Consider the following 21751-nt stretch of genomic DNA (forward strand, 5'->3'; position numbering starts at 1 on the left):
AACTGATTAATTGGGAAGTGATGGATTTAAATTCATCCTGATGGTCCATGTGGACAGATTATTTGGTTCAAATGCAAAATGTAAGTAATGTAAGTCTGATGATAGTTTATCACCACAAACACATGATTTACAGTGAAATAGATCCCTGTTTTGGTTTTGAATTGAATAATTGTTTCCTTGGTGCTCATTAAAGGTAATCACAAAATGTACACATATTCACAAGGTTATTAAATGAAGAAGGTGATAAACGTGACCCACGTCTAGCCCGATTTTTATTGAAAGTGTGTGGCGTGTGCCCAGAGGAAGGTTATACACATTATTTTGTGAAAAGTAAGAAGCAACATAAGTAGACACCTGCATCGCTGAAGGTTGGCTAAGATAGATAACGGAAGACATAAGAAAACAACTACAGGAGCAGGAGAAGTTAAGTGATCTTTTTCAGAACGGAAGAAAATTGGCAAGGCAAGTGAACATGCAAAATACTAGCTTTTAGAAATTGCAGAATAGTCAAGTTTCTAAAACTTCTTGTGGAATCTTAGTTTGCTCCAAATGTCAATAGGGATTTCTTTCCTCATGATTATTCTTCAGGGTCTTTGGCATCTCACCAGTTAATACTAGCAGTCAGAGTGTGTTCTTGGCTCATCCTCTGAGTCAACCACAGCTTGTATAATTGATATGTTGGCTCGGGTATTTAGGTCCCCAATCTGGTCGAGAATAACGAAACAGAATAAAGATGTGTCAGAGTGGTCATCTCCAGGAGAACGTCATTGTCTGCATCTTTGTTTGACCATTTTCTTTCTTTCATTCTCTCTTTGTGGCTGTGTCCTTGATCCTACTGAAGGTTTGGAGATATTTTTTCTATTTCTATTCTATTGAAACTGTAGTTAACTGTGATTTATTTGATATATATTTATGCCTCAAATCATGTTAACCAATTTTACTTTTAAATACAAAGTGATACAGTGAACCTTTTAGATATGTTAAAGATGGAGCAACTCATTCAGTCTGAGAAGAAGGTTAAGTCTTCTCCTGACTTAAACGTCACCGACTCAAAAACCTTTCTAACGTTTCATTTTTCTTTCTTTGTTTTATGATGGGCACCCTCTGTCTCTGGTTAAAGTCATCCATGAGCGATAACCAGGTTGCCATGGTGATCCTCCTGCAGCATAGCAACAACCTCAGCACCGGGCTCAGCTCCTTGTCGGATCCCGCGCTGGGCCGGGCGGGTCACACCGCGGCGGCCGTGGTCCTCGGACTCATCCTGGTCCTGGGCTTCCTCGGTAACTTCCTTGTGCTCATGGTGTTCTCGCGCTTCCCCGGTCTGGTGACTCCGGTGAACGTGCTGCTGATCAATATCAGCGCGAGCGACATGCTCGTCTGCATCCTCGGGACCCCCCTTAGCTTCGCGGCCAGCGTGGGCGGCAGGTGGCTGACCGGGTCTTACGGGTGCCGGTGGTACGGATTCTCCAACGCGTTTTTTGGTGAGTTATTGAGGATGTTTCCAACCTCACGATGCGACATCTCCAAAAGTAAAAGCCTATACAGCATTTGCAATGACCTTTCAAGTATTCAGTGCATCACCTTGATGCTGCAGCTGGTAAATGAAATCCTCACGCTTGAATTGACTCAATGAGGTTCTAACATAATAAAATGTGGTGGAGTATAATATTTATATATGAAATCAATCAATCAAACTATTTCAGACTCAGATTCTAAAAATAAAAAACACACAGAACAAAGTGACTTGCAAAGAGACTGATAATGTCTGCAGAGGTGGGACTGGTCATAAGCCTTATGTTTGTCAACTTTAAATCAAAATGATTTAATCCGTTAGAATCATTAAACTTAAGCCGGCAAATCAAGCGAAGATCTCTTAAGACAGTTTTGAAATATATCTCTGGCACTTCTCCCTCTGTTTTTAACAAAATAATATTTTCATTGCAGCCTTTTTAAGTCTCTGAACTTTTTTTTTGTAGATAAGTATCTGAAGAGGTATGGCAGAAATATAATTTCTTAAGCTGAAAATTTGAGTGAATGTACATTTTTGTATACTTTGAAGATAAAATGACAAAGCTTACATGTATGTACGGTATTTGCATTTTTTGGAAATATAGCCTGCATGTGAATTATGCAACATGTCCATATAGGATAAAACTGAGATTACTCATAATTTTGTGAAATTAGACACCATTTAGTTATGCTAATAATGACAGCAGTATGAGTTTGTCAAAATCAATGTTTTTGGATGTTATACATTAAACTGTAGTTTAAAACCTGGATGTGTGTAAACTTGGTAACTAATACACAGAGATGATTGGCTCGGTTTGATTTCTTACTGATCTTCACAGAATGAATGAGTGTCTCTCTCTCTGTCAGGTATAGTATCTCTGGTGTCTCTCTCTCTGCTGTCCTTGGAGCGGTACTCTGCTGTGCTTGGCAGAACCCACTCAAACTCGGACTCCTCTCAGTACCGCCGGGCCTGGCTGGCTGTAGCGGCTTCCTGGCTCTACTCTCTGGTCTGGACTCTTCCGCCGCTGCTGGGCTGGAGCAGGTCTGTACTCATTATTTCACTCAATATTCAATCACTCATTGTCTTGATTAAGCAGATGATCCAACATCTCAGAGGAAAGTGCCTTAAAAGAAATTCGCAGAGCCACAAGTTTTGGAGATCTGTAAATGTTGTGCAAAATTTCACAATGTGACTTACTGAGATCAAATGTTATTTGTTTTATGGGTCAAATGATAATCTGTAATGCCCCTAAACAAGAGCATAAAACGTTTGTTTGTTCATTTGAAAAATCATATGTTACATGAATAAAATTGACATAAAAATTAAGAAACAACCTATTATAATTCTTGAGGTTAGTTTGACAACCAACAACTGTGTTACCGAGAAATTTAGTCTGAAAATAATCTACTTTCCTTTTTCAAGACCCATCTCACACATACAAGTAACATGATTAGACATTAGTCCATTCCATTTTTTCGCTTAAAAATGGAGAAACAATAAACATATGCTAACCCAGAAATCGATAAAGTACATGAAATCAGAGCATTTGTTGTGTGTTATGGAGCAGCTATGGGCCGGAGGGTCCCGGCACCATCTGCTCCGTTCAGTGGCACCAGCGCTCCACCGCAGCGCGCTCCTACATCGGCTGTTTGTTCGTCTTCTGCCTGCTGCTGCCGCTCTTGCTCATGCTCTTCTGCTATGGGAGGATCTTGTTGGCCGTGCGAGCGGTCGCAAGACAGGTGAGCATGCAGGATGACCTTTGACCCCTCTGTGATACCTGTGTTTGTTACAGCTTTTTTTTTTTTTTTTTTTTTCTAGGTGAGCAGAATCAATCAGTCCTCAGCTGAGAGGAGGGAAGGCCGTGTCCTTTTAATGGTGGTCTCCATGGTGACAGGCTACCTGTTGTGCTGGATGCCATACGGTGTTGTGGCGATGCTCGCCTCCTTTGGAAAGCCCGGCGTGGTGTCGCCTGCTGCCAGTTTGATCCCGTCCCTGCTGGCAAAGACCAGCACCGTCCTCAACCCTGTTATTTATGTGCTGCTCAACAAGCAGGTACCAACGTTTCCCTTTAAATATGTGACACAAAGCCACCCGCTGTCCTTAAATAAAACAGACGTGCACAACATTTGTTGGGTCTCGCCAGTAAAAAGGATATGTCCTTTAAAATTCTGTTGCATTAAAGCTGGTTTGCTAAACAATGTTGTATTATTTTGCAATTCATCATAATAAAGCCTTAAAGACAAGGAACAGCCACATGTGTCTAATACTCAATCAGACTTTACACGTATCTCTCTGGAGACCCAAATGTCATTTTCCCCCAAAGAATTTCACGAAAGCACTCCGGTAGACCTGTAACCAGACTGTGATGTGTAAAATCTGTAACATGCGCCTTTATGACCACTTGTCCTTCCATATGTTATAACAGTTGCTTCTCTCCATACTATCTTTGAAATGCATTTTTTTGTTAACCCCAACCCAAAGCGGTTTCCCTGCCTCTCATCCTTTAAAGTTGCACAAAAAAGCTCTTTATAGCCAGGATGGACAAATGATTATGTGTGCAAGCATCGCTTTGACATGCACTTGTGTAAAAAAATCATTAATAAATGTAGTTTTGTGTTTGTGTCAAACCAGGGTAGAAAAAAGTATTTGGCCTCCTTTGCCGGGTTAGCCTTGGTATATATACTCTTTTCGCATTTTGGTAATTTAGCCAATAACGGACATCCTCTGTGATCACATCCCCGCTCATGAAGCTGAGGAAGAAACATTTCCCCTTTTTCTGACATTTGAACGTAACTTCCGATTCTGCAGCATACTGACATTTTCTCCTCTGCTCGTGTGTGTCCATCAGTTCTCCCGGTGTCTCCTGAACACGATCAGGTGCGGCTCAGAAGCTCCTCCCACCCAAGCTCAACACACACTGGCCAGCAGGAGGGGTGTCTGGCGTCCCCCACCAACAGAGGAACAAAACACAGTGCACGTCATGTTCACATCCAGAGACCAGCAGCTACAGCAGCCTGCGCTGGTGCTAGTGGCTCAATACGCAACATAGAGGTCAACTTAGTTTGATGATCAACAAAGACATTACAATTGTAATTTCCACTTAATGTCACCTATTTTTGAACAAAAATGTAATAAATATACTACAGGAATTATTTTAGTTAAAATGTTTGTTCTTGTGGACCATGCGGCTTTATTGAGTATTCGTAGCCGTTTATCACAGCAGCAGATATGCAGTATGTTGGCCATCAATGTCAGAGTATAACTGGACTGACTAACCCCGGTCCACTGAACTAGTTCTATGGTCTAATAGGCATATCATTATACATTTTTTTTCTTACTCAAACAACCGTATCTCACGTTTAAATTTGTCACATTAAAGTCAAACAAGTCTGACTATATGAAACTTGACGTTATTTTTTCAGTTTCAAACTGTATCTCAAAGGGCGAGGAGTCTTAAATATGCAGACAGCAGTATGATTGGATAAGGTAAGTGAGTGAATATTTAGATAATTAGGAAACAAAGAGAGACTTGTACTCTTTTTATTCATGATCACGAATATACAATGATAAAAAAAACTTTAGATTCCTGAATGATCGACAACAAAATAATTTACTTAAAAAATAAAAATACATCTTTTAAAAATATACAGTCATTATGCTTCATGATCGCTGACTGAACTCTCAGTAAGTGAAATACTAGTCCAAAGTCACATTTGTGCTGAATCATACAACTTTACAGACATATAGAAATTCCCTCGGGTACGAGGGGAGACGGAGCAGCAAAGCGCGGCGTAAAATACTGTCGGTTCACCTCGGAGGACGCGTTGGAGAAAACATCTCGAGCAGGTAGTGGACAAACCACTCGATGAGTCTCTACAGTGTGCAGACACGAACACCGCACTTCGGTCTTACAAACAATCCCTAAATATTGATGTTTTTGAAAATGTTTTCCCGTGAAAAGTAATTACTACTGAACAGGAAGTCTGTCTTTAAGGTGCATCGATATCGTGGAGCACCGAAGCCCAAATGTCCTCTTTCGTTCAACTGGGGTGTGGAGTATCTGCTGATTTCAAATTCTGTGGAAGGAAAAGGACAAAATGTTGTAGTACGACTGGAATCATCGAGATTAAGGAAGAAAACAAAAAGGAATTACGTGAACCCTGCATCCTCCGAATGTGCTATGAAAAATCCAGACCGCTTTAAAAATGATTAAACAGGTGCAATACACAAAATTAAGGCCATCAATATGGCAGCAAACATATAGACATATTAGAGCCATGTTTAGATGCATCTTCGGTTTGATATAATCCAAGCTTCTCCTTTCGGTTGCCTGGCCGGTCACTCCTCGCGTGATTGTCGCCCACTGAAGGGCTCAACTTCCATCGCTCTCACGCGCCAGTTTTAGCTGACACCGTTTTTCCGGAACGCCTTCGACGGCGCAGAAGCTCCGACCGGGTTAACCCTTAGGTAAGCGCTCTCGGTGCCGTCAGACTGACCGGAGGCCACTAGGGGTGAGTGCGAAGTAGTGCAGTTGTTATTTGGGGTGGTGATTTCTTCAGGGTTTCAGCAGCGACACTAAGAAGAAAGAAGTGAGCTGCTCGTGCTTCGCATGGGAGGTTTTTTTTAGAGGATGTTTTCCAGCACCTCACATATTTGGCATCTCGTTTGTGTTAATATTAAAGTGTCTTTAGATGCCATCCACAGAGCAAATGTGGCTCGTTACATGAGTCTTAATTTTGGAAGGCGAGACCTCTGGGTAACATAATCCTCAAGACAGAATAGTTTTGGGTGCGTGGGCATTTAAACTCTGGGAGAAAATCTGTAGTGCCAAACAATTGTTTAATCAACAATAATCTTTTAAAAAAATGATTTGGTGCAATACTTCTTATGTCATTCATCATGATTAATAGCATTAACAATTTGTAATTCATTTTATGCTAAATATTTTATGATGTTTCTGTAAAAATTGTTAAAAAAAAAAAAGAAAAAACAATGACCCGTGATTCTGTTTCTTCCTCAGATCAGTTTTTTAACCTCACCTGTGAGTAGTTGAACGGAGACAACGCGGGCTCCGGTCTCGTGTAGTCGGGCGGATTGGCGTGCGGGTCGTAGCCCAGGCGAGCCAGCATGGGGGCGATTTCAGCCATGTCGCTGATCACGTCAGAGGGAATGTGACCGACCCACTTGGAGAGGGCGTCCGTGTTCACTGGCTTCATCACCTGGTCCGTGGAGCGCTCCACCCTGCACACACGCACCGCTCATGAGTTCCACCGCCACGAGTTTTATAGAAAACCGATTCTGTTACATGTAATCATGTAATCAGCCACTGGAGAGCGACACATGAAAATACGCTGGGCGTTTTTGATCTTTTAAACAAGTCAACCCGTCCACCCTAAAAACACAAAACGACAAAATGCCACATTTCTGAGGAGGTTTTAAAACCTTTCTATGACTAATATTGCACCAACCGTTGCATAACTAATCAAAATAAGGGTGCCAATTCTCTGAGGACTAATTCCTTCAAAATAAATGTCACGTTTGGATTGTTTTTGCTGCATTTTTGAGTGTTCGAATCTGCCTACACCTGTGATACTAAAATAAAGGTGGGGGGGGGGGAATTCACAAGAGGATTAATAAAGCTGTGCGACACACACAGACAGATGTGTACATGCAACACACAACACGTGTGACTTCAACAAACACAAAAAAGAAAAAATCTCAGCAACTTTCTGCGTCATCGGATAGATGACTAAAAAAAAAAAGTGTAGGTGCACACGCACACGCTTCCATTTCACACACTTACTTGGACAGAGACACGCCACCTGCCTTTCCGATCAACTCTTCGTGGTGCAACACCGACGGGTCCCACTGCAGCTCCAGGAAGTGAAGCAACTTCCTCATTTCCTCCTCCGTGTGCAGCACGAGCTGCTCGTAGCGGACGGGCAGACACGTGGACTCCCCGGCGGCCTGACACTGGCTGAACATGGTCTCCACCGCGCTGCTCCACTTGGTCAGACAGTCCCTGTAGCTGGTCAGGTCGAAGCCGGAGATGGTCACCTGTGAGCGGAGGGCGGGACGGGGAGGTCAACGCGAGGGGCGCATCACGACAGAGGGCACACGCAAGGGCAGAGAGGAGGTCTAAGAGACGGCCAGCGTACCTTGCGGGATATCATGGAGTGGACGGTCGCCCGTCCGTCTCGCAGCATGAGCACAAATTTGGCTTTGGGGAAGATGCGTGACAGGTATGAGAGAGACTTCAAGGCAAACGGGTCCTTGTTGCAAAGGCGAGGGGCCGGCTCCCCGTGGCCGACGATCACCTGAAGCACATGGAGGGAATATTAGGGAATACCTGAGCTAATAGAGATTATACACACTGGTGCTAAATATATATGTCATTTACACTGACGGAGAGGAGCACTTTTACACTATTAAAGAGAAAATGGACCTAAAAAAATAAAAAAAGACAGTGGGACATTTAAACAAATTCCATTTTATGAAGCTAGAATTTGTCATTTTAGGAAACGGGTTCAATTGCTTTCTTTCTGAGATTTGGGCTGGATTTGAATTGTCAAAAAATGACCTCATGTAGACGACATAAAACGACCGGGTTCAAAGTATTACTTCATTAACAAGGGTGCAATGTTAATGAGTTATGCCAACGCTTACTCACATCATCTATTTACGTTTCTCGGTCATGATCATTATTTCTCAAAGAATAAATATTGCCAAGAATTGTGCGATGGAATCATCTCCTTTCCTTTCGTAAAGGTCCAGTGGTTCCTATGCTGAAGAAGCTAAAGTAGAGAAGTTTCTTTCCTTAGCAATTAAGAGAATTCAAACAGCTCGGTTAAACTACTTCCGGGTCACTTCACTCAGTTAGAAACCTTCCTAAGCAAATTTGACAATTAAATCCCAGCCGCCTCATAATCGCCTTTTTTAACACTTAGAACGTGTTAATTACAAGGCGTTAGATCAGAACCTGCTATTTGTAGATCCATAACTAATAGACAGACATGAAGGAGAAGCGACTGAGCATATTTTCCAAATATTCCTTCAATAAATCACTTTCAAGAGTAGCGGTCATCAGTTTCCATTCAAATTTAAATCTTAAATTCTTCAAATGGCAACCAAGCAAAGATTAGGAGACATTTGGTTTAGAAGTAAAATGTTAACTGGCATACGGATCAGTTGATGGACCTTATTGGAAATTTATATGTAATTAAATTCAGTATTATTTCATGCAAGAATGTCAAACATTTACTGGCTCCAGCTTCTTATATGTGAGGGTTTTTTTGTTATTCATGTGATGTACGAAAGTAATTAAAAAACATACAATAAACAACTGCCAGGTAAATAAATAATGAAAACCACTGTTAAACACAAAGCATATTCTGCTCAACATCTGCATCTAAATATTTTCAAAAGCTTTCAATAACCGTCTCCATGATCCACGGGCCGAAAACCAGCTCACCTCCAACAGGAACGCTCGCACGGCCGAGTCCAACACCTGGTCGGTGACGCCGGCCTCGTCCAGCCGGATCCGCTCCTTCACCGAGCGGCTCCAGGTGGCCCGCATGGCCAGGAGGCGGGGAATCACTCGGGTCTCTTCCCCGCAGCGCACGGCGTTGTGGGCATCCAGCATGACGCGCATCAGCGTGGTGCCGCTGCGGGGGAAGCCCCCGATGAAGATGAGGGGCGTGTCTTCGGGGAAATGTTCGTTCAGGGATGAGCTCTGATTGGCCGAGCCCATGTTGAGCTCCATCCACCGGTACCGATGGCTTTTCGGAGGGCAGCCTGTGCCGCTCATGCCCAGGTAGATCAGGGAGGCAGAGCAGAGGAGCATGCAGCCCAGCAGCAGGCTCGACCTGGTGTTCCTCATGGCTCCGTTTCAGGCGCACATGAAGCGGTTTTCAGCGCCCCGCGCCTCCACACACTCCCTCAACCAGATGTGAAGGTCAGAGCTTCAGTTCAAGATTTAGGGACGCACCGACGGCCCGGATGATGGGGACGACTGCGAGAAGAAACAGCTGAGGGAGGCCAGGAGGTTGGAAGCGTCCTAGGAGAAACTCCTCGGACCTCTGCTGGTTCTCAGCCCTGATGTCCCAGAGCAGGCGCCCGGCCCGCTGCGCGCTGCTGCCGGCCGCGTCTCCCGTCCATCGTTCCTGTCTGACACGCGAGGACAGCACAGTCAAGACAGGAACTGCAACAGAATCAGTTTGAACTGTTCTCAAATACAGAACGCTTTTGTTTGTAAGAGACAATAGTGTTGAGTGCGAGGAGGTTTCTCTTCCGAGCACGACTTCACAACTTGCTGTGCAACAAAAGAAACCACCGTATTTAAAATGTCCAACAAGTGAGTAACTGCAAGCATAAGCCACGGCCCTACAGATGTGTTATTGTAAGAACGCGGGGTGTGGTGGAGTTGGCGGCTTTGTTATTTTGCCAAGAACACTGGTTCTAACTCCTAGAGGGCTGAAACACATCCAATATCTGTTCTCAGAGCAGCTATGTTGCATCGGATTGTTAAGCCATAGCAGAGTTCACTGTGGCCGTGTGTCTGAAAACACTAATTACAGCTCCCTCATGTTTTTATTCTCTCCGACATTTTCTGCCACAACGAAAGTCAATGCAATTTGTTTGCGATCATTTTACTATTGACCGGGCGGGTCATCCTGCGACTTCCCCGTTTTGCTTCTGCAATCTGCCTACGAGCATATTCAGCAACGCAAGACAGGATCTGATTTCTCGCACGCACACAACAGACTAAAACCATACACGTGAAGGAAAACATTTCAGCTGAATAGCTAAAATGTCTCAAAATACTGATTTTACTGCAGTCTTCAGACTCCTTTTAAAGCAAACTCACGGCAGTTTTCCTTACAGAAGCAAATATGAAATAAGTCTTTTTTCCTCAGAGGGATTCTGGTTTCCGTCTTAAATAAACATGCAAGGAGCCCAACATCTGGATGCCACGTGGGGAGCTCCTCTCTCTCTGCTGGGCTGAAGTAGCTTGACTATAAAAAAAAATAATTTAGGACTGATGATTACAGCAGAAGGGAAAAAACAGCTGGAAATGAGGGCATCTGGGATACTTAGGCGCTGCCTTAAGCCTGGATAAGTCCAGTGGTGTCCACAGGCTTTACGTCTAATTTTAATGCATTTCCATGCAGAGATTAAGCCACTTGGCGTTTTGCAGAGAATTAGGCCAGAGGTTTAAGACAAGCCGTGTTGCTTTTTTTTTCCTCTCAGCAGATTTAAAAAAGGACATTTTCCCCAAAATGCAAACTGGAAAGACAAAGAGTGGATAGCTCCTCTGACAAAATCGCGGGATTGACCTTGAAAAGGCCAACGTGTTCACCGATCAAGGACAGGCCAACAAACTCAGTCTACATTAGGCAGAAAACACTGATCCGTCATCACAGTCATTGGCTGGAAGGAATACTGACATTTCAGCCGAAGGTTGCAAGGAGAGCGCCAAAGACGGTTTCTCTTCACAGGAGGGAACAAGAGTCAAACGGAGAGAACATCCCTGACATTTAACCTGAACTCCGTCAAAGAGCCGGAGCATTCTTAGAGCGGTTGCCTTGGAAACCCCAGGTTGAATTTATGACTCTTATTTTTCTTTTCTTTAGGCTGCATTGCAATAACCGTTTCCCCTTTGTGGCAAAATGTGAAATGAATTGCACATCCTAAAAAAAGAAGTATATGTTCAGCACACCTGCTTCGTTATCAAAAATTCTCTCTTTTTTTTATCTTAGGGGGATCTATTGGACCAGTAGGTTTTCAAGAAATGTAAAGCCAGTTGGTTCCTCACAGGAAGCAGCGATGACAGACTTCTTTCCGAAGGGAAAGTCTGACATTCACATTGTGTCCTCTGGTTCTCTGGTTAATGCGCTGCTGTCAGGACCACGTCCCTTGTTGGGTCGGTTGCCCTTCGCACGTTTCTCACATATTGCCCCTTTGTATAAGGCCTTATTATACCAATGTTGCAACGGAGACAGCTCCTTGTCTATCGCTAAAGAAACATTTTTTTAAAAATGAAGAAAAAAAAAAAAAGAACAAATTAAACTGAAACATGAAAAAAAAGAAGAAATTGTAGTTTTTTTTAAAGTGCGTTGCATGAAATGTGCGGTGACCCAGGTGCAAATCAGAGCCATCGCCGCAGACGACTGCGCGCGTGCGTGTGCAGAAATAGGATTATTCCACGGCTGCAAATCGGAAGGCCCGCCAACATCTGGCCGGACTCGACGATGCGTCTTGTCTGCTAAAAAAAAAAAAGAAAATGAATTGAAAAATGCCCCGTAGGCGGCGAGCCACCAGGTGAATGACCTGCAGTCACACACATCTACCCCACCCCGCCGCGACACGCCAGAACAGCCCCGTCAGTGAAGTGTTGAAACCCATCTCGACTTGGACTCACTTGTCAGCCAACGCTCGTCGTAAATGCATCAGAAAACGTCCCAAAAAACAAAAATGGTGTTCACTCACCGGCGTCTGTGCAAGTGGCGAAATCCAAAGAGGAGAGGAGGTAAAAAAAAACAAAAGACGACAATCTTGATCCGCGAAGCTCTTCCGCGCGCATCGATGTTTTCGACCATTCGGTGAAGCTATCTGTCGCTGTTCGGGACCACACGACGCCTCGCTGCTGGTCCCCGGTGTGACGTTAACTTCGCTCCGTGAGAAGTCGGGCTGCATCCGCCGCTGAGAGGGCGAAGGAGGGGACGAAGAAAACCCCACAGCGAATAGGAACGCAGCCAGGCAGAGAATGCTGGGCACTGATTGGTCCCTGGACGCTGTGACTCCCTCGACGCATCTGCTCGGGAGGATCCTATTGGTGGAGAGCTTAAAGGGCAATTCCGCCGCTGTGACCGGCGCAGGTTTTTTTTTTGTATTCTTCTTCCTCGAGGCTAAAAGGACTTTACTTCATCGATTCGTATGTTCTCAGTAAACGCCCACGGGGGGAGAAACCTAATCACAGTGTGGGATTTAGGTTTGAGGTTAAACCCGACTCGTTTGCTTTGCCCACCGCTTCATTAGTAAACCAGGTTTTAGCGACTGTCTCGGTGTGACAACGATCTTCCTGATGTATAAAGAGCTCTGTGGGGAACCGAACGTGGCGGATCAATGACAGGTGATCCAGAAGGCTGCAGCTCGAGTCCTCACTAGGACCAGGAAAGTGGATCATAATCAGTCCAGTTCTCAGGTCTTTACACTGGCTTTCTGTCAAACAAAGAATTTACTTCACAATCCTGCTGCTAGTTTATAAAGCACTGAATGGTTTAGGGCCAAAGTACATTTCTGATCTGCTGATACCTTGTGAACCGCCACAAACCCTCAGGTGGTCCTGGACGGGTCTACTTTCTGTTCCCAGAGTCAGAACTAAACACGGAGAAGCAGCTTTCAGTTTTCCTGCTCCTCATATCTGGTCGCAGAAAGCTGCAGGTCTGCTGAGTCCCTCAGCTCCTTCTAATCCAGATTAAATATTTTTCTGTTTTGTCTGCTGCCTTCAATTGAACATTTCTGCAAGTCGGAATTCGTTAAGACATTCTTAAATTACATTACATACAATTTTATTCTATTTAAAATCTTTTAATGTCTGTTTTATCCTTTTAATGTCGGTTTTTATTTAATGTTTCAATGTATCAATGTTCTTTACTGTTTAAAAATCTCCTTGCTTTGTGTCTGGATGTTTTTAATGGTTTTATGTGAAGCACTTTGAATTGCCCTGTTGTTGAAATGTGCTTTATAAATAAAATTCCCTGATACAAACTCGTCCCGACAGCAGTGTATCTCTTTATTTATCCTCAGTAAGGTGGGTAGTGGGGACAGGAAACTGAAATAAGGCACTAACAGGAAACTCAAAATAGATACGTTCACAAGTCTAACTAGAACTTCCTTCCTCTGCGTCTTTAAGACATCCCTGCAGAGAATGATAGAGTAGATCCAGAGACTATTGTTGAGAGGTTTGTTGCTTTTCTATCAACAGCGTTGCCCTCACAGACCCAGTTGACAGACAATTTGGGGGTGTCATCATCTGGCATAGAAATGGGTTTAATAGTCCTAACTTGGCACTAGTTTATCACAGTCTTGTGTTACCACATGAGAGTCAGGGAATCCTGTCCCCATTGGTCCATCAACATTAGGTGTCCTTATAACCAAGGGGCCTGTCAGTTCAAGTGGGAAAAGTGACGCAGACACATTTCAGCTGTTTATTTAGTTACAGATGGAATATATTGTTTTAAAAATGATTACATCCTTGTTAAGAGATAACAATCAACACATAATGTCTACGGTCTTTTTTCATCACATAACCACTCTAATAACTCTGTCTGGCCCCATGTTAGTACTCTGGAAAAGTTTAATTCCCCAACTGGCTTATATTACAGCTTTGGAAATTGTAAAGCAGCTTAAACTCTTAGAAAGTGATGACTAACATTGAAACCAAAAATGTATCAGGTTAATAGCAGAGTGTATCTCCAAAAAAAGAATCTGATGTGAAATATAAATTAGACCAGCAGGGGGCAAAACAAGACGTCTGCAAATGACTGCCCAAAAACGTATACAAACAGAAAGCTGTATAGTATTTGGTTGTAAACAGGTAAACACTAAACCATTTATTCACCCTAATGTGAATCGTTTAATGAGCCATTTCAAATGATACAGGTTAAAGCAACCCGTCCAGTTCTGTCATAGTTTAAGCCTTTACTCCAGCTGTCCACCTCCAGGTGGAGTCCGTGTCATGACTGTTCGATCTGTGCCTCTGCTGGAGCTGCGTTGTCCTGCTCCGGGTCACCAGGTAGGACGGTTGCAACCATCTGGATGAGCTCCTCGATCTGCTCCTCTGATAACCGCTCCTCGCTCTCCTCCACCATCTGAACACAAACAGAAGATGAAGTGTCGGTTTTTACAAATGGTTTCCATCGGTGTCATTTGTGTCAATCCCTCCATCACCTCAAGCTCTATCAGCCAAACATATGTTCTCCAGCAGATTGTCGTCCGTCAGGGAATTCTAGATGTTCAAATTTCACAAATGGACGGGACGTCCTTAAAGTGGACATCCACAAACCCAATTTACACATTTCTTCTCTCGAACTGTCTTGCTCTATTTAATAGAAATGGTATTTCTTACAAAATAATACTCCCAAATCAAAAATATATAATGGGCCCCTTCCAAGTAGCCTGAATTTTTCCCTGCTGATGAAGAACAGGCAATATGACAGAAAGCACCAGAACGGCTACCAAATAAGAGTTTGAGGATAGTTTTGTCAACGGCTGTTTCCAAGATTGAAATAAACTTTGAACCAAAAAGTATCTGCAAGACGATATCGAACATGTTGCTATTCTTTTGATATTTACTCCCAAACACAACAATGGCATGGTTTTATAAATCCAAGCGTTGGGAAATTCATATGACAGGAAGAAGTGACTAAAACTTAAAAATCTCCAGACCATTGTACTTTTGCATGTGTACTCTCACAGTCTATTGATGTTTCTTGTGATGGGCTGCATGTCTGACAACCCTTCCTTATGGCCCGGTTGTACGAGCAGCACTTCACGGCTTCTACTTAGAGTTGCTTCTCCACCAAAGCACCAGTGACACAGATTCATCTTATTTGAAATGTTCCACTGAGGAATCTTTTTGCCAGGGATTTCCCTTCTAGAATGGGATCAATGGTGTCATGTACAACACAGAGTTTCAGACTAGTGAGACACATATCGACGGTGAAAAATAAAGCACAGCCTTTGTGTTGTTGTCAAAATTGATCTATTAACCGTGTGTGACGCTTTTTAACAGTGATCCCATTCATCATTTTGTGGGCCAAGACTTTTCTATACTGGGTTACCGTTTAAAGCAATAAATATTGAGAAATTGGTATTGTGGTATTTAGCAAATGTTATTCAAGGAAAATTAAAGAGGCCAAATGTTGGGGACAATATCCTAATAATCATAGTAATAAAACAACACCTCAACCAGAGCGAAGGTGTTGCGCACTGATGTGTTATTGACACAGACTGTACTTGTTAGTTGGATGAGTTCATTGTAGAATTTGTACTTTCAATGGGATGTGTTGACAATAACAAAACAAGAAGAACATCAACATGATTATACTTTAAGCAACTCTTAGCATATGACACACTGGCTCATTTGAGTATGGAAAAGAGATAAATATGAATAAGAGATAAAGAGAGGCATGTAAATGTGTATTAACAGTAATGAGAAGGTTAAACACTCACTAGCTGAATTTCCACTGCTGTCTCTGGCCGATGGTTCAAAAGCTGCAGTTTTTCTGCCCTGACGGAGGAAAAATAAAAAAATCAGGAAATGTGTGATGTACGGAACATTAAAACATTATGACATACGCTGTATTTACTTATCCTAAAAAAAAAAACCTATGCATTTAAGGCATCTATGAAATCAAAAAGTAAACATCAATGAAAACATAAATGCATTTGTCCGACCCCACTGACTTTGTGAGTTTGTGAGGCATCATGGCGGTGAGGAACTCTTTGACAATCTCTGGTGTCTGCCTGCTGCTGGGCGTCTTCGACAGGTACTTCAGTGTCTGCGTGGAGATGCAAAAGGAACTGTGGTTACACTGTTGCAAGCGTTTTAATGTGACACAGCGTTTCAGCGGAGAGAGAACGAGGACGTGTGCTTGTACCTCATACATGATGGTGTTGAGGTTCTGCTGCCCGGCGCTGTGTTTGTTTTTCCCGCTGTCCTTCCTCTGTTCCTTCAGGTCGGTCAGGAGTTTGAACACCTGAAAAACACACACAGACAAATCTAAAGCGGCACGTAAACAATTGCATCTCTTGACTGGACAGTACAAAAAGATTTAATGTTAAACAATGAGACACACATTACCTCATAGTTACTGAGCATAGCAGCATTTGCGTTTTTCCTGAAAAGAAGATGTCATGATTAAGCAAATGTTCATTCTTGACTATTGCAAACTGTATATGTCACCAAAAAAGATCAAACGGTCGGTTTATCTTTATGGAGCCTTAAAATGGATCTCACTGTCACCTTCAGTTACTGAATAAAAACTATGACATTTGACTCCCAGCTCGGGAAAGGGGATGATTGAGTTTAGATTATATTGGTTAAATAACCATTACAGAAGTGTTTAAAGATTGGGCTAAAATCCACAAGAAATCGGGATTTAGACAAAGATTAAAAGTGCAAAAGACAGAGGGCGACAAGCCAATGCCCTGTTTTGAACTATTTAAATTCAAATGTTGAATCTATTTTATCCAGATAAAAGAAAAACTGTATTTCCACACATGTTTAAAAAACGGAAGCGAAATTACTGAAATTCCTTACTGAATTAACATTAAATTGCAGACTAATATTAGGCTTCACTGAGAGAGTAGATCGTTAATGAGTTAAAAAAGAATAATACAATAACGTTTGTTTCCCTCATTGAAATCATAGACTTGAAAAGTGTCTTGTGGCACCAACGTTAACGTTACGTTGTTCCGCAGCTCGACAAATAAATCAACCTGAAATAGCTACAAAAACGTAGTAACGTTACCTGTAATCACAATACAACGTATATAGAACAGCAAAACACCGTACAATATTAAATGTTTAAAAATTAAAACAATTCTTACACTTCCATTTCGACAGACACTACGCTCTGGTGCGTCGCTAAAGTGCCCGTGTAGAAAATGTGACAGGGATCAAACGTTCCACCCTGGCTTCAGTGTGCAATACGTTTGAATTGACTGTTAACATGTTGTTAGCATCTATAGTGTGCAGGCTTGTTGTATTGTCTATCGTTGTTCATTAAAACGAACAATATTTTGATTAAACAACAAGAGGAGACCTCCATAGAGACTCTGAACCGGCAGCAAGATGTCGATGAATGATTACAATTGTAAAAAAAATAATATATATATATATATATTTTCCAAATATTAATTATTGAATACTTCTCTGTAAGATCTTGGTCAGCTGCCTGCTTATATGCTTGAAAATGTATTAATTTCATTGTTTGACAATGTCAGAGTTTACCAACTATCGACATTGAACTGGAGCATCAAGGATCACTGTATCATAGTCTTAACATACTATGAGGTTAACGACTATTGTAGAGGCACAGATGAGGTTCAGGTGCATTCAGAATTCACCTGATAATTTATAGGGATGTTTGTGCATTTAACTGGACGAGGACTACCACACTGGTTATTGTCTTGTTGATGTTTGAGGAACAAGACGATAAACGTTAGGTATGTATGTGGAATGTAGCCCTTACGGATTAATTTGCTTTATCAAACCTTCTCTGTACTTTATGAAAGCTTTATAAAGCCAAAGTAGTGTGATGTAATATAACAGCCCTGAATTAAACATTTACCTCAGTAACGTTTTATGTTATATATGTATTATTATATAAGTATTTATATATTCCTGGTTTATATATATATATGTATATATATATATATATATATATACACACACACACAGACACCACTTTTTTATTTTAAATTAAAACAAAACAAAAGGTTGATAGTAAAAATACTTAACAATCAAGAACTAACTAAATTCGTTAGCATTAGCAAGACCAATTGTGGAAATGACCTTCTGCGTTCTCTAGTACCCGTTAGTCTGGACTCCAGAGTCCATTCTGCCATGAAGACGAGTCTGTTCTCGCAGTCTTAGGTATTGACAAAGTGCTCTTATATTTGGTGCTTGTCACAGCAAAAAAAGTCAGGAATAGGCTCTTGGAGTAAAAGAGACAGAATGGGTCTAATACCATTTAAAATAGAACTAAATTCTCTAAATTCTCTCTCCCAGAAACTCTGGTGTACAAAACCAAATAAAGAAACACTGTAATCCAGGTTGTGATATTTATCTCTCAGCATATATCAAGTCCTTATAATTTCTTTTTCTCTTCACCAACTCAAAACCTGATATCAGCTAGTTGTCAAAATGTGTCCTTTAACTATCAATGATAAATAAAACACAATCCAAATCCAAATATGAAGGTAATCACTTTATTGTGTATATATATATATATATATAAATAAATAATTAAAGGAATCATGAGTTTAAAAAAAGTTTTTTCCAAAAACATTGTCAATAAAAATATTTTCCAAAACATTTAATCATCCAGAGTTTACAGTTAGTCACCATACTGTATCTTTGGCATTTCTCCACTGCAACTTAATGCTACGTGGGATGACGTATAAACCAACAAATAACATATCTGTTATAAGATAATATTGGGCGATATTGAGACATTACAACCAGGTTTTTCCAAATCTAACAGGCCAATGGTGAACAAGCACAAATTATTTATTCACAGATATATTTCAGAACAGAACAATCATTTAAACAGGCATTTTGAGAGAAACATGTTACTAAAAAATAATTATGTTGAATGATTATGTCAGTGATAACAGACATTAAAGCCTCTGTTGCTCACTGCTGAAGATTTTTGTCAGCAGTATCTGCTCAATCCTCGTCCATTGGGACCGAAGCCTCTTCCTGAGAGAATAATTCAGGGAACATATTCGAATTCTCGTTATTCTCAACCAGCTGCTTCAAATATGCCATCATCTCTGGTTGATGTTGTTCATGACAGCAAGCCAGGAATTGTTTTAACACATCAGCTTTTCCTTTTTCCACCATTTGGACAATGAAGTGATCAATAACTGTGGACAGAGGACAGCCGTACTCTATGACACTGTGCACTTCTTTCTTTGCATTGCGGTACGCATATCCGCCTGTATGCATTGCAACAACGTTGCAGTCCGTATCAAAGACAGGAGAGCCAGAGGAGCCAAAACTAAAACAAGTATCGTAATGCAGAGCCTGTCTGAACTCGTTATCCTTTTTCACATCGTTAAAGAAGCGCTGCGTAATTACCTGAATGTTCTCTCCGGATTCATGGTAGTGAGGATTGGTCGGCGAAACGCCGAGTGGATTTTTACGTTGATGCCTCTCGGCAGCCTGTTGGCGGTTTTCATTTGGGATAATGAAGCATGGATCTATCTTTTTCACCTCGCCACCAGGATGCCCAATAATGCAAATTCCACCGTGTCGGGGAAGCTCCCCGTAACGTGTTAACAGACCGTCAGGCAACTTATGATCAGTAACAATCCTCATCAAAGCCCAGTCACGCTTCTGCCCTGACTTATCGCAGCCATTTTCAAATCCAACAACCTCAATCACCGCTGCTCCTGAATCCGCCCGACCAAGACTTTCAAAGGAGAAATGGACAGTGACGCCCGGAGAAATGAGCTGTGTTTTCCTGTCATAAAATGTTTTAGCTACATGGCCATTTGTGAGCACAAACTTGTCAAATAGGAGGAAGCCACTTCCCTCTGGTCTGTCGTTTATTCTCACTTGGCAAACAGAATCACTGAGCTGCATCAGTGTCTTCATTGTTCTCACTTCCCTGCATGTTTCATCGTTCTTTGAGTACTCCACACGCAGCAGATCACGGGCACGAGAAAGATTAGGAACTCGCTGACTATTCATTCCCTTCAGCACCTTTTTAAATTCTGTGAATAAGTCAATCAGCATCTGTTCTGAATGGATTATTTTATGGAACATATCCGGTTCTTTTTTACCATCTAGCCCTGCTGTATTTTCTGGTGTGTTGACATTCACTGACTGAGTTGTGGCAGACGGCTGTGGAGGACCTGGGTTCCCTTCAGAGTCAGACCTCTGAGGTTCACTCATCGTGGGGGTTTCCTCCAAGCTGCCAGGCTGACTTAAGTGTGGACTGCACATATTGAGCAGTATGATCTTGTAAATTTTCCCATCATGATCATGAACGAGATCGGACATTTCAGTGGTTGCTTCAGTGTTTGTGTTGCGGAGTGCACAGTTCTTTTTGAATACGACATCCATTAGACGTCCATCTCTTTTCAGAGCATACTTCACGTTTTCCCCTTTGTATGCATAAACAGTTATTGTATCAATGCCCTTTTTTTCTAGTTCTGGGTTTCTCATGATTCTGTTTACCTTTGCACCTCCCTTTGTCAGCAAATCAAACATCACCAGATCACTAGATGGCCTCTTTTTTTGCCGATGATCAGAACCACTAGGGCCTGCGTTTGCAGCTTTAAGGTACTTTATAGTCAGCAGTTCATCTTTAATTAGGCTGCATGGAAAGTGTGAACTGATAGCCTTCCCATGTCTTGTAATAACAAGCTCTTTCTTGTTATTTTTTTTTGCAATTTCCCTGAACTGTGAACTTTCCTTCAGTGCGCTCTCGACACTTCTTGCTTTATTGCAGGTAACATTTTGGGTTTTCCCATTCCATTGCCACTTTAGGGTGGTGAGGGACTGGAGCCGATGCCTCCTGACTGGAGCCGATGCCTCCTGACTCCACTCTGAGGTCTCCTGTTTAACACAGGGCTGACAAACAGAGACACACAAACAGACAAACATTGTCACACCATGTCTTAAACAAGCCTTTATCAGTCTTTATCGTGTGTTATTAAAAACTGTAATACATTTCACAAAATCAAGAGGATTTATTGCAATCATAGATATGGTAGACAGGAAAAGTAAGCCTGTATTTTATCCAACACAGATAGAATAATTAAATATGACAAACCTCTGCAACAGTTTGTGAATCAGGAGGTGGCCGGCTTTCTCCATTCTGACAATCGGTTTCTTCCTTTCTTCCTTCCTTTATAAGATATACAGAGCAAGATGTAATTGTCAACACGAGATCTATATATATATATATATATATATATATATATATATATATATATATATATATATATATATATATATATATATATATTGCAGAATTACCGTGACAACTTCATTCACGTCTCCATTATTTGTGGTCTTCAAGGGTTGATCTTGGTTAGGGTCCATTTTTTATTGAGTTTTAATAACCCAGAAAAGAAGGTGATGTAGTAGGGTACCTTCAGGAAAAGTTTAAGACAATTGTGAATTTCTAATATCATAGACCGAGTACAATCATCATGGAATAGTCATCAACTTGATATGTATTGTAATTCACTAGAAACACAGCAATATAAGATGGCTATGCATGGTTGGGTGCAACATATGAAATACACAACTGTACTGTTTTCAATTAAAAATCATTGGTGTAACCTTTTATGGATTTGCTTTTAGAATTCTCAAAAAAGTTACAGTAAAATAACATTAAAATAGGCAGGGGCATAGAGGAGGTCCTCGTGAACAACGATAGAAGATATAATGTAAACTTTTACGAATCTGCTTTGAAAACAGTTTAAACATTGGGA

At 41.6% G+C, this 21751-nt stretch overlaps 4 protein-coding genes across 14 annotated transcripts; 1 reads left to right on the forward strand and 3 right to left on the reverse strand.

The window, feature by feature from the left end:
* Window positions 1–461: 461 nt before the first annotated feature.
* Window positions 462–5155, forward strand: tmtops3b (teleost multiple tissue opsin 3b). 2 transcript variants are annotated; one of them, XM_040180810.2, is made up of 6 exons: window positions 710–841; window positions 1121–1481; window positions 2377–2551; window positions 3078–3249; window positions 3329–3562; window positions 4359–5155. In XM_040180810.2, exons 2-6 carry the CDS (start codon window positions 1127–1129, stop codon window positions 4557–4559), a joined length of 1137 nt encoding a protein of 378 aa, XP_040036744.2. In that variant the 5' UTR covers window positions 710–841; window positions 1121–1126; the 3' UTR covers window positions 4560–5155. The 2 variants fall into 2 exon arrangements, with proteins under 2 accessions (XP_077961365.1, XP_040036744.2); XM_078105239.1 differs by having other exon boundaries at window positions 462–1481.
* Window positions 5035–12280, reverse strand: LOC120821795 (protein-tyrosine sulfotransferase 1). 9 transcript variants are annotated; one of them, XM_078105244.1, is made up of 7 exons: window positions 11999–12231; window positions 10957–11771; window positions 8982–9676; window positions 7669–7827; window positions 7314–7567; window positions 6550–6751; window positions 5035–5586 (listed from the first exon to the last, which is right to left on the reverse strand). In XM_078105244.1, exons 3-7 carry the CDS (start codon window positions 9387–9389, stop codon window positions 5551–5553), a joined length of 1059 nt encoding a protein of 352 aa, XP_077961370.1. In that variant the 5' UTR covers window positions 9390–9676; window positions 10957–11771; window positions 11999–12231; the 3' UTR covers window positions 5035–5550. The 9 variants fall into 9 exon arrangements, with proteins under 9 accessions (XP_077961370.1, XP_077961369.1, XP_077961368.1 ...); XM_078105243.1 differs by having other exon boundaries at window positions 10392–11771; XM_078105242.1 differs by having other exon boundaries at window positions 10957–11774; window positions 11999–12207.
* A 1425-nt stretch (window positions 12281–13705) lies between these two features.
* On the reverse strand, window positions 13706–17227 carry crcp (calcitonin gene-related peptide-receptor component protein). 2 transcript variants are annotated; one of them, XM_040180865.2, is made up of 6 exons: window positions 17126–17227; window positions 16377–16413; window positions 16174–16272; window positions 15980–16074; window positions 15746–15803; window positions 13706–14382 (listed from the first exon to the last, which is right to left on the reverse strand). In XM_040180865.2, the coding sequence occupies exons 1-6, from the start codon at window positions 17131–17133 to the stop codon at window positions 14248–14250; spliced, it is 432 nt and encodes a 143-aa protein (XP_040036799.2). In that variant the 5' UTR covers window positions 17134–17227; the 3' UTR covers window positions 13706–14247. The 2 variants fall into 2 exon arrangements, with proteins under 2 accessions (XP_040036799.2, XP_040036800.2); XM_040180866.2 differs by having other exon boundaries at window positions 17047–17176.
* Window positions 17228–18494: 1267 nt separating this feature from the next.
* On the reverse strand, window positions 18495–21744 carry LOC120821762 (serine protease FAM111A). The gene is made up of 3 exons (XM_078105248.1): window positions 21291–21744; window positions 21085–21159; window positions 18495–20882 (listed from the first exon to the last, which is right to left on the reverse strand). The coding sequence occupies exons 1-3, from the start codon at window positions 21354–21356 to the stop codon at window positions 18969–18971; spliced, it is 2055 nt and encodes a 684-aa protein (XP_077961374.1). The 5' UTR covers window positions 21357–21744; the 3' UTR covers window positions 18495–18968.
* Between the last annotated feature and the right edge of the window lie 7 nt (window positions 21745–21751).

The sequence above is a fragment of the Gasterosteus aculeatus genome, chromosome 7 (assembly GCF_964276395.1).
Source record: "Gasterosteus aculeatus chromosome 7, fGasAcu3.hap1.1, whole genome shotgun sequence".
NCBI classification, from domain to species: domain Eukaryota; kingdom Metazoa; phylum Chordata; class Actinopteri; order Perciformes; family Gasterosteidae; genus Gasterosteus; species Gasterosteus aculeatus.